General features: G+C 52.4%; 1 protein-coding gene across 1 annotated transcript; it reads right to left on the bottom strand.

Annotated features, from left to right (window-relative positions):
* Positions 1-1,078: 1,078 nt before the first annotated feature.
* Positions 1,079-13,913, bottom strand: CLRN3 (clarin 3). Its single transcript, XM_040991736.1, has 4 exons — positions 13,813-13,913; positions 12,413-12,660; positions 6,316-6,495; positions 1,079-1,476 (listed from the first exon to the last, which is right to left on the bottom strand). Exons 2-4 carry the CDS (start codon positions 12,639-12,641, stop codon positions 1,205-1,207), a joined length of 681 nt encoding a protein of 226 aa, XP_040847670.1. The 5' UTR covers positions 12,642-12,660; positions 13,813-13,913; the 3' UTR covers positions 1,079-1,204.
* Positions 13,914-18,590: the final 4,677 nt, after the last annotated feature.

The raw sequence follows: 18,590 nt of genomic DNA, 5'->3' as shown, positions 1-18,590 counted from the left end.
TGGCACGTGTCTGAGGCCTCCGAGTGGCAGAGCAGGCAGGAGGCTGCACCTGTGGGCCACCGGAGGCTCCAGCAGCGCTTGGCTCTAGAGCTGTTAGCAAGCCTGCAGGGCAGCCAGGTTGGAAGATTCTCAGAGTGTGTTCCTGCATATGCGCTGGCCAAGGAGGTCAGACCCCTCTTGAATCTTGGCCTCCCGTGTTTACCCTGAGCCTACACTGGGGAGGAGGGCCATCTCAGCCTCAGCCTCCGACCTGGGACAGGGCCAGGTGTCCACTGTTGGGAAAACCATTCGCCCCTGACAAAGTGCACCCACATCCACAGCACAGAAGGCTTTGCTGCAAGTGGCTGTGATGTTTCATTTTCCTTTTGACTGAGCTCTATTCTGACACTGTTCTATTAAACCAAACACAACATATTCATCCTCTTCAGTGCCTGGCCTGAGAGGCTACCGTTTATATCCTTTCCTGATCTTCCCCGTCATTTCTTCCCTCGGAAAATCACACCCAGGATCCTCAGAAATGGGTTTGAGACTCCCATGTTGACTTTGCTCTAAGATCAAAGCTTATTACCCACACAGTGGACTCAGTGGTGAGCAACTCAGGGCACAAGACAACGTCATGTCCTGCTGGGTCTCTCCCTCTGCCTCCAACCGTGGCACCTGCAAAGCAAAGCTCTGAGTTGCTCTGCAGCTGGAGGTCGCCCTTCACAGGGCAGCCCACAGTGCCCAGGCTCTGCAGCTGGAGGTCGCCCTTCACAGGGCAGCCCACAGTGCCCAGGCTCTGCAGCTGAGGTCACCCTTCACAGGGCAGCCCACAGTGCCCAGGCTCTGCAGCTGAGGTCGCCCTTCACAGGGCAGCCCACAGTGCCCAGACCTGCCTGCAGAGTGAGAAGTCACAGGTGCAGAGGTGCTGGGAGTCACACGGCAGAGGCGTGCACAACACAAATCTTTATTTTTTCCCATGGTGCAGCCCCCTGGCTCAGGATTCAGCTGCTGGCACTGCAGTGTCCACTGCTCCTACCCACCTTTGGGGGAAGGCCCTTTGCCACAGACAGCGCCTCTGAAGACTCCCATGCCATGGGACACAAAGCACTCAGGAAGGGCAGTCGCTTTCAGCACTGAACGCCCAGGAAAGTGTCCCGTCACTGTTCAGGGAACTGGACCCCAAGGGGAGAGCTAGAGACGCCAGGAGGACACAAGGCAGAGTTCAGAATAAAATCCCATCTCGAGGCGCATATTCCATCGGCTTTTTCTGTTCCTGCTTCTGCTGGTATCTGGCCCTCTGGTAGAAAACGATGATGACCACGGTGACGGCATTGAGAAGAATGACCAGCAGTATGAGCCAGAATGAGTAGCCGTAGCTGTGGGTGGCTCCTTTCGGGGTAAAGTCTGGGTGCAGTACCTGCGACAGCTCTTGCGAGAGATGGTAGGACTGCGTGTTCCCCACAAACAGCATCATGGCCACGAAAATGAAGCATGCTGAAAAGGAGGTTCCATCTCATGAATGGCAAGGCCAAACAGGTCTTCATGTCACTTACCTTCTTTTTAGAAATAAGTCTCTTTCTCGGACATTTACTGAACATCTACACTGAGGTTTACATTCCGTTAAGCATTAGTGAGAGCATAAAATGCGACAAACCAACTCAATCCCAGACACAAAAGGCTGAAGGCTGAGCAGAGCAATGTACCACAAGAACAAACGTCTAAACCTTCCAGAAGGAGCTACAGGTGATCCATAGCCGTTCTAGAGCCGACCTAGAGCTAGCCTACACTTGAGCCACAACTGGCCTGCAGCTGGCATACAACTGGCCCGCAGCTGGCATACAGCTGGGCTGTAGCTAGCCTGCAGCTTGTCTATAGCTGGCCCACAGTTGGCCCATAGCTGGCATTCAGCTGGGCTGTAGCTGGCCTGCAGCTGGCCCACAGCTGGCCCACAGCTGGTCCATTTTCCAGGGCATGTGGTGGGTGTGTGACAGGAGTGCTGATGAACAAGTGGGCTTGTGATTTGGAGTCAGCACAGAAGGACAGGACATGGGAAGTGGAGAAGCAGCAGCCGTGGCACACGGGAATGGCTGGCTCATCAAAGACCCAGTGGGCACAGGGGGCAGCATACCAGGGACAGTGAAGGATGGGGGACAGTGCCCAATGAGAACCAACACAGCCCTGGAGAGCTGTGGTGCTCACTCAGTGAGCTTGCATATCCTTCTCCATGACCCATGGTCATCCTCATGGGATGGCTCTCCCCACCTGCCTCGTTTTAGTAGAAAATGGGGGTCTTTGGTGTCCCTGTTCTGTTCTTCTCCAAAGGACATTTCTCAGACTTGAGAGCATCAACTGGACCCTTCCAGGGAGTTTTGCTCCCTTCCAGGGAGGGAGCAAGGCTGAGGGCCCCCAATCAAACAGCCTTGTATAGTCAGAGTCCTTCGCTCAGCCTCCTTCCTCAGCTGTCCGCAGGGCTCAGGCAGGGACCAAGGAAAGCACAGGCCTGGGGCTGGTCTGAGAGGACGGAAGTATTCTAAAACTGACTCTTAAGGCCCAGCCTTGCGGCAAAGCCAGCAAAGACACCGCCTTCAACACAGGCATCCCAAAGCAGTGTGGGTTCAAGTCCCAGCTGCTCTAGTGCCCATGCTGCTGACACACCTGGGAAAGCAGCGAGGGACGGCCCGAGTGGTTGAGACCGCTCACCATGTGGGAGTGTCAGGTCCAGCCCTGGCCACTGTGGCCATTTGGAGAGTAAACCAGCAGATTATAAATAAATAAATTTTTTAATTAAGTGAAACTGATTATGGTGACACCTGCTGGTCTCAGGGACCACAGCGCCATGCTCTTGTTATAGGAGAAGCATTGATACATGGCTCACATTCCAGAGAAGCTGCTCCAACAGTGAGGAGCTGCCCCAGGACTCCTGCTGGCCCGGTGACCATGGTCCCCCTAGGATCCCACGGGCAGAAGTCCCTGCCTGCCCTGCCACGAGCCCTTCCGTTTGTGGACAGATAGAACAGAACTGTCAGTGTAGGGCAGAGGTGCCAGGCCAACCCCACCTCGTGAGCAAGAGTTTTCTTCTCAGCTCCCACAGCCTTGATCAGTGGGGAGACTCATTAATAGTTCCTGACGACAGACCTTGGTCCACGGCCTCCTGGCTTTGCGTCTGTGGTGTGTCCCCTGACGCTCTCCCGGCGCCTTGCACCTGTTAATTATACCTCATTTTCCTCTCGGGACGCTCTGTGAAGAGCTGACTCATCGAACAGCAGGATGAGCACAGGGAGAGATGCTTGCTCTGCAATGGGCATCTGGCTTGACTTTGGATTGCAAGGGACCCTCCCACAGGTTGAGGGGCACCCCATACTCCCTAAATGTCTGGGGTTCTGAACTCCAGGCTGTCCTCAGCGGCCTGGCTCCTACAACTTGCTTGGGGTAGAGGCTTGACCCAAGCTTGAAGAGCAGGGGGCTCAGTGCACCTGCTGGCACCTGGGATGATCCCCTTCTGACCCAGCACTAAGAACCTGGGATGCTCCATGGATTCCTCAGCTCAGGGACGAAGGCATCAACAGCAGAAATTCTGGGGTGTTCTCTCTGACTCCTGCCTTCCTGCAGCTGGGACAGGCCCTGTGCCCGTGTCCAGCCCAGGGCCAGGGTTGGGGCTGCAGGAGGGCTGCAGGGGGGCAGGGCTCAGGCAGGGACGGAGGACCAGTGGCCTGCTTTGTCCTTCCAGCCAGGTCATCTCCTCTCAGGAAGAAGCGAGGAACTTGCTCCATGCCCTGGCCTCTGCCTCTGCCAGGAACCTTCATCCAAATCCAGCATCCAGGCAGTCTGCGGGGCTCACCCGGCCCTCCTGCTGCCAAGACCCAGCTGCGAAATTCTTGGCCCTCCCTCACTGTGGTGGGCAGTGAGGAAAGAGGGTGGCAGAGGATAAAGGGAGGACAGAGACCAGCAGGGTGTGAGTAGGGTCTGGGGGCCACCTGGCTGCCCTGGGGCTCCTTCTGGGCCCTAGCAGCAGGTCTGCCCCTGCCGTGGCAGCCTCCCTGGCTTCCCCCACACCTCACTGCCTCTCCCAGGTGAGGACTGAGCAGGGAAGAGAGGAGAGAATGCTCTCTGTGCATCTCACAGCTCCAACCACAGCAGGACGGAGTCCTGAGCCCACGGGACATGACATCCTTCACACGGGCTCCGCGGCTCTGAGGCTGCACAGGCCACACTGCCAGCTCCACCCCGGCCTCACGCCACGTCAGCATCTATGTGGACTCTAGCAAACAGCTTGTCCTTGCTCTACCCCTCCCAGCCATCCTCCCTCCCCTGCCTCTTGCAGCCAAGGAGAGGCAGACCCCAGTTCTGGCTCTAGGTGGGCTGGTGTGGTTGCACACTGATGTTGAACTCAAACAGCCTGGCAGGTGAAGGGGGCCATTTCCTCTCGCCTGCTGGGAAATAAGGAGTGTTCTCTCCCAGGGCCACTGCTGTGGGCCATGAGCCTGGGGACTGCCTCTAGACCTTCAGGAGCAGGAAGCAGCTGATTTGGGGCTCAGAAAGTCAAAAGAAGGAGTGAGGGACAGAGAGAGGTAGCACTGACGACCTGGGCTGAGAAGCTCAATCCAGCCATGCCTGAAACGGCAGCTTCCCTCAATCACACCAACAAATAAATAAGAAAGAAATTATTCCTTTACCCCGGCAAGGCATGCCAGCTGATTTGTCTTGGGTTTATGAACTTGAGGCAGGTTATGCTCACAGAAGAACTCCAGGCAGGGAATCTGGCATCTGCTGAGCAGGTCTGAGTGTGGGCTGGGAAGAGGGGCCCTCACTCCAAGGACCTCACAAGATGGGGGGCTCCTAAGCCGGGGGCTTGTTGAGTTGTGCTGCCAGGACACAACAGCACGGAAGGGCAGGAGCCAGTCAGCCAAGAGGATCTCAAAAAGTGGAAGATGAGATCAAGAGATTGACACCCATGCAGAGCGTTTCCATAACAACACGTCTTACACGAAGCTTTGGGAGACCCCTCCAACACACACACACACACACACACACACACACACACACACACACACGAATGTGGCTAAGGTCACATCTTTGTGGTCAAAGTGCATCACCTGTGTAACCACAGGACCAGGCTTGCTGGACACAGTCCCTACTCCTACCTGCAGGCCTGGCTCACGGCTCACATTCCCTCCTTGACTTCTGAGGCCTCTCCCCCCAGCCAGTGCTAGGCCAGGGCTCTTCGCACATGCCTGCTGCACACTCAGGACCCTCGCCCTGGAAACTGGACCGTGGCTGCATGGGGTGTGTCTGTGTGTGTAGCTCAGCTGAGTCCTCCCCTGCCCAGCTGCCCTGAGAGCTGCTTGTTCACCCACTCCAGCACACTGTGGCCGGTTGCCGTGGCATGGAAGCACAGGTCTCCTCCTGTCACCTACACCAGTGGGTGGACAGAATCCCACATGAGACAGCAGGAGACTGCTCTGCCTTCCTCCCTGGAAGCCTCCCACACCCTCGCCAGCTGGAGCATCTTCCTTGAGCTGGACCATTTGGTTCTGCATCCAAATGGGTGGTGGTCACCTACAGGAAGCTGCCGCTGGAATCCTCCGTGTAGCAGATGAGGCAGGCTTCTCTCCCAAGGTCAGGGTTCAGTGGTGGCAAATGGGAAGTGAGCAGAAGACAGCTGGCTGCCTGGAATGTGCCAGGGTCACAGCCCAGAGGGCAGGAGGCTGTGGCCCTGCCTCTGGGTGCAGGAGCTGCTGCTCACATGGACAGCATGAGTCAGACAGGAACTCCCGGCGCCCCACCTCATGGAACAGACCAAACAAGCTCAAGGGGAACCCACAAGCAGGGTGCAGACCCCAGAGCCTCCTGAACAGCACTGCATGTAGCACCATGGCACAGCCATCAGTCTGTCATATTGGGAGCCCAAGATGACCGCTGCTACAGGTGCACGTATGTGCCTGTGTGTGCCCCACATGTGCCTGTGTGTGCACTGCAGTTCGTCCTAGCGAGCTGCATGCACAGCTCGGCAGGAGCCCTGAGACCCTTCTGCTGGTGTACATGCATTTGGCTCCTTATCCTGCGCTTTGGAAAAGAGACATTATCTGATGTCATCTGGGTTAATGTCTCTACATCTCCCTTCCTGTGCCTTTGAAATAGTGCCGGGTTTCCAAAGATACTTATGAAATGCTTTAGGCAGAATAAACCCCTGGCCCCAGCCTGAGACCAGGGTACCACCAACCCTGTAACCCGCCCACAGGGACGTGCCCGTGCAGGCTCAAGCCAAGGACAGTACCCGAGGTGGAGTTTGGAGGCTGCGTATCTTAGGAGCTGGGGCCCAGCTGGGACACTCACCGCTAAGTCCATTCCAAGTGTACACCCCCACAGGCCCCAGGAAGGTTTGGTAGGGGTTGCTGACACTGTTGTAGAAGGTGAAGCCACAGCTCAGCAGCGAGGCACACAAGCTGAACACCACGAACAGGACGGCCACCACCTGCAGGCTTTTCTGAGAAGAGGCTTTCAAGGTCCCTAAAACTGAAACAGCATTGGGTGAGTGCAGACCCCCAGCCCGAGTCCCAGCCTCAGTCCAGTGATTTTCTTCCCTGCCTCCGTGGGCGCTGAGTTCAGCAAGGTCAAAATTCAAACCAGGGTGTGATCAGAGGCAGGGAGCAGCCGGCAGCTCTGAATGGCCCAAGAACGTGACCTGCACGGCCACTTGTGGGTCAGTGCGTGAGACCAGCCCAAAAAGAACGCTCCCGAGAGGGCGTGGCCCTCTCACCACCTGCACCATGTTCCCCACGCCAACTACCCACCACCACCACCCCAGCCCCACCCCGTCTTTTACTACATAACCAGTGTCTCTTTCATCCTGGGCACAAGCTCAACTTCCTGTCGGATACCCTTATGGGGTGGACCACCCCAAGAATCTGTTTACAGGGAGGCGGCCACAGCCCCACTGCTTCCAGCTTGCAGGCTGACCAGGAAGCCAGGAGCAGTGGTCAGCAGAACAAGGCAGGAGGGAGGGCTGTGGTGGGCCCAGGGAGGAGGGAGAGGAGAATGGCTCCTGGTGGTACAGCCCATGCTGCCAGCATGTTTCAGGACATTCTATTGCCCTGGCCAAGCATGCCCAGCCACTGTTGGTAAAGCATCTCCAAGGGCTGCCAGTGTGCAGGAAGTGGCCCTGATAGAGAGATTTCATGTGGACAGTGAGCTACCAATACCAGCATTGGGCATCCGGCAACTGCAGGCTGGTGGAAATACACAGAAAGAGGCTGTCGCTTTCTCTGCTTCTCCCATCACCAGGGGGAGCACCATGGAGCCACACCCTACCCTCACCCAGAGCAGCTCTTGAGAACAGAAATAAGACAAGCCAGGGGAGGCAGGCCAGGGGAGGCTGCTCACTGGGGGCAGGCCGGGGCAGCGTCCTGTTTCAGGGCAAGGCATGGTGGTCCTAGAAGATGTACTGGGGCCCAGGCTTTTCCTGGGGACCATGGGGTTCTCGCTGCACAGAGCAGGCAGCTCAGAGGCCCTGGGTGGGCAGGCAGCAACAGTGAGTGGGAGGCCGGACACCATCCCCCACCTAATTCAGCTCCCAGCAAGCAGATCTTCCCGCCCCAGGACCCGGTGCAGCTTCCTCCCCACTCTTGTGTTGGGGAAACCTGGTTTAGCCTGCCCCCAGGACCCTGGAGCTCCCTTTGGAGCCGCCCCAGAGCCCATTGCCCACTCCTGCTGGACACATTCCAGCCAAAGCGGTCCCAGCCACACATCTGACCTGAAGGCTCACAGGCCCCGACGGGACCTGACCACCCTGAGCCTCAGCACCTTCACGCTGTCTACCTCTGCTCTCATGTCAGCAGTCCCCTGGGGAGAGGCCCAGGAACGGGGTCCAGGCACCAGCTTAGAGAGCGTGTGATGGTGAGCACGGGCAGGGAGAGAGAGCAGCAAGGGAAGGAGAAGGGACTGTTGTCCATGGTCATGGGACCCTGGGCATTCCAAGGAGACTGAAGGGCTGCGGGGGTTCGTCATCCGTTCTGTGATGTGCAGGCAGTGACCTCAGCAGCCCAGGCTGGAGAACACTTTGGTCCTTAGACAAGGCCGGGAGCAAAGTCCACCTCACAAGGATGCCCCCCCCCCCCGGGCTTGCAGGTGACTGGGCTGTTGTGCAACCCGGTGAGCAACTCACTGAGCTGGGCTGAGGCCCTGCTGCCTCTGTCATGCCTGTGACCCGTAGTCTCATGGGCTGTGCATAAGGGTAGTTACCGGCCCGTGCTGCCATTGGGGGAGCACGCGGTCAGGTGAGCCCGGCCCTCTGCAGTGGGCTGGAGGTCCACACCTGGACCTCCTGGAGGTCTGCTCCTACCTTGACCCCCGGCCTCCCTCTTCCTCCTGCTCTGAGTTCATGCACCTGTTTGGAAAAAGCCGAGAGGCGTAGCAGAAAGCCACAGCAGCCTGGGGGACACACCTGGTCAGAGGTAAGGCCAGCACTGCACAGTGTTCCTTGCTGAATCACCTGAGGTGGGGTCGCACCCTGGCCCATGTCCTCAGCCTCTCCTGAGCACACAGCTGGCCGCTAAACAAACCGCTTTGTGGGTGTGGTAGCCCACAGCAAACAGTTGGATACCTAACAAGAAAGCACAGACCTGGACAGCTGCTTGGAACACCAATATCCCACAGTGCCTGAGGTGAGTTCCAGCTCTGCTCGGTGACCCATCAAGGGGGCTGGGTCCCCACCACATAAGGGCAAAGACCCCCGTCGAGTTGCTGACTCCTGGCTTCAGGCAGCCCAGGCTATTGCAGGTATGTGGGGAGTAAGCCAGTGGACAGATCTCCCCTCTCCCTCTCTCTCTTCCTCCCTTTCAAATACATCAGATAAGCCAATAGACATTTTAAAATGGTCAACACTCTGACTTGCTCACAATAAACTGGAAAGTGTCCGTGGAGTTCTCTTTGTTCTTAATCTTTGTAAGCCTGTAGCAGACGTCATGATTTTGCTAGGGAGTCAGTTGGAGTCTGTCTGCTCCTGCTTGGCTACGTACTATGATTACTTCTAACTTCACCTGCTGCCTTGTAAGACCACAGCTCCCAGCAATCTGAATTCCCTGCCTCTAGGTGCGACAGCTGAGGCCCCAGATGCAGACCATGAGAGCTGAGCATTCAGGAAAGTCAGTAGGAGTGAAAGACAATAGACCCTCTGGCATCTGACAGCTGCTTCAGCCTACAAAATCAGCACCCACACACAGCCCTTGTTCTCTCTGGGGGCGCCAGCGTCTGCACCGGGAAGCACTTCCCAGTGGGGGCTGATTGCCCTGATTCTGCAACCCACCCCAGCAAGAGGACCAGCAGAGCGGCCTCAGAGGTATGCATGGGGGCCAGCTGACCTGCGGCTGCAGGGCAGAGCTGGGCTGCCAGGAGGTACAGGATGGCTGTAGAGGAACCCCAAGCAGCAGGCTCCCCCCACAGGAAAACTCAACCTTACAGACAGCCATTTCCATTGCCTTTCAGCTTCACGGTTCCAGCAAATTCTTAGACACTGTCGGATATCCCAGGGCTCTGTAAGCACCCTTACGCCCCCATCAGCACCTGGTCACCAGAGAACCTGCCCAGGTGCAGCTCAGGCCACAGTGAAGGAGGGCAGACTCTTAGGGCCTGGCACCTCTCTCGGGCAGGCCCCAGTGCAGTCACATCTCTGGGTGAAGGCTGGAGATCCTTCCAGGCAAAGTGCCTCCTCATGTGTTGGGGGCGGGGTATGCATCCAAGTGTGTGGTGGGAGTTCTTCACATATTTGCAGAAATTAACTTCATTCAGGTTTAGCAGCAAGTGCATCCTCCTAGTTATCAGTTTGGGCCAGTAGTGCTACGTCACGTGCTCTGGGAAGAAGTGGGATGGATGTAGAAAGGCAGACAGGGTGAAGGGGAGAAGCCAGACAGGCTGGGTCCTCTACCTGCTGTAGCTGGTCACTGATGTAAACACAGTGGATTCTGAGTCCTTCTGTCAGCCTACTTTGGTTCATTATCCCCAATAAGTGAATGTTACTTCAAGCAGTCCAAATGCAAGAAGCTTAAGCATGCTGCCCAGGACAGCAGTGCCCAGCTGTGAAGTTAGCAGCCAGCTGTGGTAGAAATTGCAGGTGGTTCTCAACCCCCAGTCAGTCTGCCCCATACTGGAGTCACTTGGAAAGCTGGGGAATGAAAAACAGCCTCCGCTCCTGAGAGGCAAACCCACTGGAGTGGACAGGGGGTGGGGAGCAGCTCCAGCGTGGGCACCGTGGCTGTGTACTCAAGAACCAAGAGAGCCATGTCACACGAGGAGGAAGCACATCTTAAACACTTCTGTTGGAGCGACTCTGAAAGCGCACGCAACAGCCAGTGTGTAAAGCTGAACACGACTGGAGACGACATTCTAGGCATGCTGATTCATGGGAGGAAATATTAGACGTGTTGCCCCTCTGGGCCCTGACTCTTCTTGCAAGACAGCCGAGTTAAGGCAATGATTTCTCTCTTACGGGTCCCAATTGACCTGACACCCCAGATCCTCAACTGAGGAGGCGGTAAGCTCCTGTGAGCGTAAATGGACATCCTCCGGTCCACTTGGCTTTTGAGATCCTGCATCCAGTGGATCTTTGCAGATCTGTGACCCCCTCACCGTTTGCTTACTGGAGACCTTCACACTCCATCAACCTTCCAGTCAGCACAGGGCGCTGGATGTAACTGGTGTAGGTGGGGTGGGTGGGGTTTCTCTGGCACCAGGCAGCCAGCCCTCTGATAGCATGAGCTGCACATGGGCACCTCGCAGCACCCATGCCCCTTACCTCGCAGCACCCTTGCCCCATACACAGCAGCTGCTCAGACAAGGCTTTGCACTGATACCAAACATCTGTAATTTCTGGAACAACAGAGAAAACCTTCTCATGGTGGACAAACAGGAGCAATCTCTTGTCATTTGGATCTGGACAACCTGGGTTTGCTCCAGGAGCCTAAACTGCCCCGGCAAGCCAGCTCCACACTGGAGAATTGCCACAACTGGGCTTGTCTACTGTCTTCCCCTATTGGTTGAACTATTCTGGCACTTGAAATCTGCCATTGTCACTTCATTTTGCTCTTTCATGTCAAAATCCACAGCCAAAACTGGCCTCCCCTCACCTCCCCTGGCCTCCCCGGCCTCTCTTGGCCTCCCCTGGCCTTTCCTGGGCTCCCCTGGCCTCCCCTGGCCTCCCCTGGTCTCCCTTGGCTTTCCGTGGCCTCCCCTGGCCGTAGATCATCAGCATATCCATGGAAGCCATTCATCTCAAAGTCAACGGTTTCCAAACAGAAGTATGAAAATCCAAACATTTGTAGGTTTTGTTTCTTACACTCAAGTTTTAAAGCATGCCTGGGGATTCAGGAACTAACACACTTTTTAGCTTTAAAATTCAACGCACACAATCAAAAGTGGGACTGACTCTCTGAAAACCTGCGTTTCTATGAAGCACATAGTCCCGCTGCCATGGGAAGCTGAGACTAGACCAGAGGAAGTGTGTCAGGCCCTGAGTCCCAGGAGAGGGGCTGATTGGCTAATAATTAAATGGCCACTTTTTAAGCTGGAAACCTAATCATGTAGCTTTCGATTTAAGGAAATCATTTTCAAAACAAACTAGAGCTGATGTCTCAAGCTTGAAGTCTTACCATTAGGCCTCATCCAAGTATCAAATGCTACATTTTGATAGGAACTCCCATCTGTCAGAGATGATGACTAAATAGAACCTGAGAATGCATAAGCATCCAAAGTTTCTTTAACTTCCAAAACTGTAATTGTGGAAGCCGAGTTCCAAAAGTCAAATAAAGAGCTTTGATAAGCTGTTTGTTCTTAGTAGATTTTTTACTTTCCACTCAAACAAGGATGTTTTTATGTGGAAAATCTAAAAAAATACTTAGGAATTCTGGCAAGGTAGACATTAATAGAGTTGCTGGAAATCTGATTTCTAAAATGGCCTCCTTAAATCCAAATCAACACAGTTATGTTTTCAAAACTTTGAGATACTTGGATGAGGATACAAGTTGTCGCAATGAACACAAGAGCAGGAGAAGAAAGCGTTCATGTTTTGTTTGTTTCTTTCTTTGTTTTTTGTTGGGTTTTGTTTTTGTTTTTTGTATTTTTCCTGGGTGAAAGTTTCTTAGCAAACGCTAAACAAGGATTGTTGTTACAACTAAAAGGTCACAGTCAGTGACCAGTGCGGTCTTCGGTCTTTGTTATTTCCTTGTCAATATCCTTATCAGTTACCACTTCTACTTAGTCACTGCCAGATGATTTAGAACTAAGGAAGCTAAAACAGAAACGTGGTGAGTTTAACTTACATCAGCATTATGGCGTTATCGACGAAGACTAGGAAGAAACCGCTCCTGAAAGACTGCTTGCCCGGGAATGGAGCATTCACCTTGAGCCAAGCTTACTTCGCTCATTTAAATTTGTCACTTACCTTCAAAATACTTCATGGGCTCCTCGAGGCCGTGACTCAGTTGGGGAAAACTCTGTCCACGCAGCAGCCCGTAGGTGATGATAACCGTGCCTTGGGAGATGTTGTCCTGGATGCTGATGGTGCTGGTGATCCACTCTGATGTCCCCAGAATGGAGCATATGATGGCGGAGGCCCCGAGGCTGGTGAGGAAGCCAGCAAAGAACATCCAGGTTTTGGTCCGTGTGGGCATTTTTAGGAGAACGAGTTCCCTAAAGGGGAAAAACAAAGATGGTCTCGCTGTTTTCGGACCTTGTCACCCGCAGAGTCGTGTTGAGAAGTGAAGTCAGACACCTGCTGGAAGGATTAGACTAATGAACGCTGAACCAGGGTCATAAAGATTTTTCACTGCTGAACTTTGTCCTGGAATAGGGGTTGCTATGGTTACAGCCAACCAGCCTGAGCAAGGGGTGGACATGGTCTTCCTCAGGACTTCCTCAATCCCACGATTAATGTGTAATTCTTCGTCAGGTGCTGTGGGAGCAGGTTCAGTCTACCATGTCAGGAAGGGGCTAGAATTCTTCAAGGAAGACAGGGCAAGTGGCTGTACTCACACAGCGTTGTGGATTCTAGCAGCCAGCAGCTCAAGAGCAAAGGCCTTGGGCCTTCTTCTGATTGGCAATTTGTCTTGAACATTCTTCCAGAAAGAAACCCTTGGGATGTGTTGCCGAGGGGACTATGGCTGGGAACCTTTCTCTGTGTTCCAGCCCCTCTGTCTCTGTCTGTCCTAGAGAGATGTGCCCTTTCAAGTTCCCTTTCCACACCAGCAGACATTTACACATGGTTTGCATCGGGACTGCTGGGGAGGCCGACTTTGCTCTGCCATTGTCTGACAGCCATGGTGTTTAACACCCTTGACTAGAAGGCCTCATGTCTTCTCTGTGAAGCGGTAAATAACTTATAAATGATTATTCCTTTTTTGAAAAAGGATTTATTTTTATTTATTTGAAAAGCAGCATGGCACACAGAGAGAGGTCCTCCATATGCTGGCTCACTCCCCGGATGACTGCAACGGCCACAGCTTTCTGAGCCGGGGTTAGGAGCCTGGTGCTCCATCTCTCCCATGGGTGGCAGGGGCTCAGGCACTTGGGCTGTCCTCCTCTGCCTCCCAGGTGCATTAGCAGGGTGCTGGGTTGGAAGAGGAGCTGCCAGGTCTGCAACTGGCACTCCGATGTTGCTGCCAATGACATAGGCAGCAATGCAACAGGATGTGTTGTAGCACCGACCTCAGGCGGTCGTTTCTAACTCTCAGAAAAACTCCCCCCGGCTAACAGGTCACTGTCAAGGTGACGGCAGACTTTCACAACAGGCTTGTGTGTTTGTTTCCCACACCCTGTGACTCTAGGGTGACGCTGAATACTCACTGGAGTCCACTACTGCGCTCTGACACCAGTTAGTCCCAGTAGACGAACTGAAGGGTGGACCCCAGGAGGCGGCTGCGTGTTTGCAGATCCTGTGTCTGTCCCAGGAGTTGCCAGAGGTAAGTGCACGCCTTTCTTGATCACCGTGTTGGTGAGGTTTCAGTCTTTACCTTACGATCGAAAAAGAACCGGCTTATGACGGAAGCTTCGCCCACATCTCTGTTCCTCTGCTTAGATTTTCAGAAACAAATCAACGTCTGTATGTGAACTGTGACACTGCTTCTACGTCTTGCTCAGCTGCTCATCAAGAGAAGTGCTGAGATGCCCAGCATGCCGGAACACCGGGCGTGTGTTGGCCTTGCCCACTAATGGGAAAGCTAGCTGACTTCTTTTCCATTAAAGCCTGTTTTTGAAGGCATGGGGCAACAATTCAGAAGTTATTTTCTTTTAAACCCCTGGGAGGAGGCAGATGTTCAGCCTTGCCGCGCTGAAGGGTGCAGCCTGCCGTGTCTGACAGCAGAGTGCCCAGCTCTAGCCCGACCCCGAGCTCCTGCTAACCCAGAGCCTGGAGAGCATGGGTGACAGTTCTGGCGGCTGGGCTCTGCTGCTCACATAGCAGACCTGGGCCCACTTCCACACTCTCGGCACCAGCCGCAGTGGCCTGCCCTGTGGGCATCTGGGACAGTAAGTAAGTAAACACAAATAATTTGCCGAAGAAGTAATTCTGTTGATGTGTGTGTGTGTATACTATTGACATTATTATATTAAAATCCAATCTTATGTCTTTTTTAAAAAGATGAACTTATTTTATTTGAAAGTTAGAATTACAGAGACAAAAAAGGAGAGAGCTTGACCTGCCGGCTCATTCCCCAAATGGCTGCAGCTGCTGGAGCTGGGCCAATTTCAAACTGGGAGCTTCTTCCGAGTATCCTATGAGTGCAGGACTCAGCGACTGGGGCCATTCTGCTGTTGGGCCAGCCGTGTAGCATCTGCAGCATGTGATCCAGTGCCCGTAGGGGACGTCAGTGCCACAGGTGGAGGATTAGCCTGCCACGCCACCATGGTGCCCCCACACGCCACACACTCTATGCTCTAACTTCTGATTCCCTTTTAAAATCTCAACAATTCGCAGTGGCATCTTTTGCTCTGTACAATGCGCCCAGTGTTTTTTCTACAAACCTTTTTCAGAGGACAATCACGCCTTTGCGTGTTTTCCCTGTTACACCGTGGTAGGGGGGTGCTCTTTTTGTGTTTAGATTGTTTATCTTTGCATTCATTATCTTTTTTTTTAATTTTTATTTTTGATGATGTTTACATAATTGATCAGGGTGGGAAGGATCAATGAGGGTTAGGGAAAGTAGGTTAGACCATTGTTTCCAAATTTTCTTGTTCTTCTTCCTGTGTCTGGGGGAGAGGGAGATAAGGTAAGAAGCCACACGTAGCCTCTCAACTACCCCAGAACCCAGGGTTGGGGAACAGCCGCCTGATATCAACCCAGGGGCCCTGGGGATTTAAACTCGGAGAAGACAAATATTCTTTCTAGGTATTTTCTCAGGATAATGCTTCCTTCTCCAAAGGGCAACTGCTGAGTCAGAAATGCTTGCCCACAAGTGGGAAATTTGTCCCAGCATCTGCCAATGGCACTTTGTCTGGCCCTGGTTCTCTGCAGGTGCAACACCACACAGCTTTATTGCATCTTTGGTCTCGCACAGGACCAGAGGTGACAGCCAGCAGGGTGCTCTGACTTTTTCCTCAGAGGGGAAAACATTTCCATATGACTGCTCACCCCAGATGGTCATCATTTCCAGAGCTGGCTCATTTGTGATGTGGAGGTACTTGTTATTATGCTATAAGGATATCACATCTTAGGCGCACACACACCCCTATTTATGTGTTGGTACCTTATGACATACTCCTGAGATTTACTTTAAAAACATGTTTTAGAGGCATGGCAAGAGTGAGCAGAAATACTTCCATCCACTGTTCTGCTTGCTGAAAGCCCCCCCATGGCTGAGGTTGAAAGTCAGACATTAGCCCACGTGGACGGCAGAGGCCCAATGAGCTGAGCCCAATCTACCGCCTCCTAACGTCTGTGCCAACAAGAAATTTGTTTTTACTATAACATTTTGGAAAATGAAACATTCAAAAAATAAGTTCCTATCATGCTTCAAAACTAGCAAGAGTTTCCTTAGCATCCAGGTGATGCATTACATCTCATTGTTAACTTTGCCTCAATGCCTACAGGAAGCTGAAACTTCATACAGGGTGAAAACCGGACGCTGGATGAGCCCTAAAAGAGGCACTGTGTCAGTCACTTGGTGACCATTGCAGGGGACTCTGCTTTTGCCAAAATGTCCACCTTTTTGATGGACTCTGTGATTTCTGAGTGAGCAAGAGGAAGTCACCAGGAGAAGCTCACGAACCTTGCCGGACGGTTTCATTTCCATGGCCCTTCCAAGATACGAACGCTAATGTCTAAGAAGAAAAGTCACGAATGACATTTGCCATTGAGACTGGAAAGGTGACCTGCCTTCCTGCTCCCACTGTGATGACACGATAATGTCTCCTGAAGAACTGTATGCACACTCACAGGTGCGCATGCACACACACCTCACAGATGCACCTGCACAGGTGTGCACACACACACAGGCACATACAAAGCACACACTTATATACAATGCACACACGCACACATACACCCTATGTGCGTACATACACGCAGTGCACAGACATACACACGATGTACTATGGATCTGAATCCATTGATTAAGAATTCTACATTTAACCCTATGGTGTGACACTGCAAGAACAATGCTGCACCTCGTAGCATCTCATATTAGAAGGTAGGTGGGAATGTTCTATGTGGACGCCGGCCACAACACAGTTAACTAAGTGTTGGTGCATTCATAGACTTCAGTGGCTAACAAATACAGTACTGTCAAAAATATTAGTATGAAAACTTATCCATATGTTACATTTGAAGCAACAGGAAATTCATGTGCACCTATGTTTGTAAATGCCTAAGAATCTTCTGGAAAGATGGAGCAGAAAGAGATACTAACTTTGTCTCAGGAGAGATGAAATTAGTTGTTTGCAGAAAAAGGGAGAAATCTTTACCTAAATTGAACTGCCTTATTTTTTGACACTTTGGTATTTTGAATTGTATGTGTGTCCTACTTAAGGGGAAAAAAGTATAAGCTGACTAGCATTAAATAGCGCAGCCACATGACATTATAACACACCAGTTAACATATAACCTGAACTGCTACTTTCATATGTAATGTATGCTATTAATTAATTCATTCAGAAACCAATCTACCAAGCCCCTATTTATGTGCTTGCTCGGTGCTGAAATGGCAAAAAATGAGCTCTTTCCTGGGGGAAGGCTTGCCTGCAGACAGTCACAAAACAATGAAAATTAATCTTCTGAGCAAGTGGGCCATCCATTACCGCCTTGACCAGCCTCTGGTCACAAAACAATACAGAAAAGTGGAAGTGATGTCACAGGAAGTGACGGTTTCATTTCCATTTTTGCTTATCAGTTTTTACCAGTTGTTTATTTGTTCATTGGTTTTGCTTTTCCTTTGTCAGCAGAAAGCCGTGATCTAGGACAGAAGGAAATGCAGGAGGTGACGAGGACACCAAGACCGCTTTCTGCCTGCAGAAGCTTCCGGAAGCACAGAGCAGTAAGGCCCAGACAAGGCCGCTTTGTGTCCAAGAGGAGGAGATGTCCAGGCTTGCAGCTGCGGGGGTGGGGACAGCATGGGTCGGGCAGACATCACAGCAGAATAAGGCTGGAGTTTGGAAATCTGGCCCAGTCCCAGCCACTACCAACCATGCATTCAAGGCTCTCCGAGGCTCTGTCGGTGCTGGGACCAGCCACGGGGGACCTTGGCGAAGGCCTCGGCCATTCACTGAGTCCCGACCTCAGATGAACCACAGCTCTGGTGGGAGGCTTCCGGTGACATATCCTAGCACAGCTTGCACTGGTCTAGAGGCCCAAGGACATTCACAGTAAGAACAGATGACGAGCGGCTTTCAAGAACCCAGTCAAAGGACCAGGGAAACAATCAGACCGAAAATCAAACAAGATACACACGTCGGAGCAGGGTTAGTCTTGTGGCTAAAATATCCGGGTTCAAGTCCCAGCCTGGGTGCCAGACTTGCCCTGGCACAGCCCCTGGGAGGCAGCGGTCACAGCTCAAGCAGAAGGCTTCTGCTACTTGTGTGGGAGACCCGGATGCAGTGGCCAGCTCCTGGCTTCGACCCTGGCTCAATCCAAGCCAGTGAAGGCACCTAGAAAGTGAACCAGCTCATGGAAGGGTGCACTCTCTCCCTTTCCCCCAGCTTAGGGGGAAGAACCCGAACATGCTTTTATAGATACTTCCAAGCTTTTAAGGGCAAAGACTAGTACAAGGAATAAACATGTGAGAAATTTAAATTGCTTTTAAAAATAATAATCAAGTGAAACTTCTGTGGCACACAAAATAGTATCTAACATGAAAAATTCATTACAAACTTAACATACGATTGAGCCTTGCAGGAAAAAAAAAAGATTAGTAAATTTAAATGCAGAGCAGTAGAAACTATCCAAATTGAAACACAGACAAGAAAAAAGACTTTAAAAATTGGAAAGCTGAAGTGAACTGTGGAACAATATTAGAAGATATATTACACATATGGTTGGAGTCCCAGAAGTAAAGCAGAGGTAAGTAGCTTCGAAGCAATTATGGCTATTTCCCAGGTGGAGATTTAAACTTTAAACCAAGAAGCTAGAATAA

The sequence above is a fragment of the Ochotona curzoniae genome, unplaced genomic scaffold (genome assembly GCF_017591425.1).
Source record: "Ochotona curzoniae isolate NIBS_2020 unplaced genomic scaffold, NIBS_Ocur_1.0 contig_66, whole genome shotgun sequence".
In the NCBI taxonomy this organism is placed as follows: Eukaryota; Metazoa; Chordata; class Mammalia; order Lagomorpha; family Ochotonidae; genus Ochotona; species Ochotona curzoniae.
This window is presented reverse-complemented; position numbering and strand designations above follow the sequence as displayed.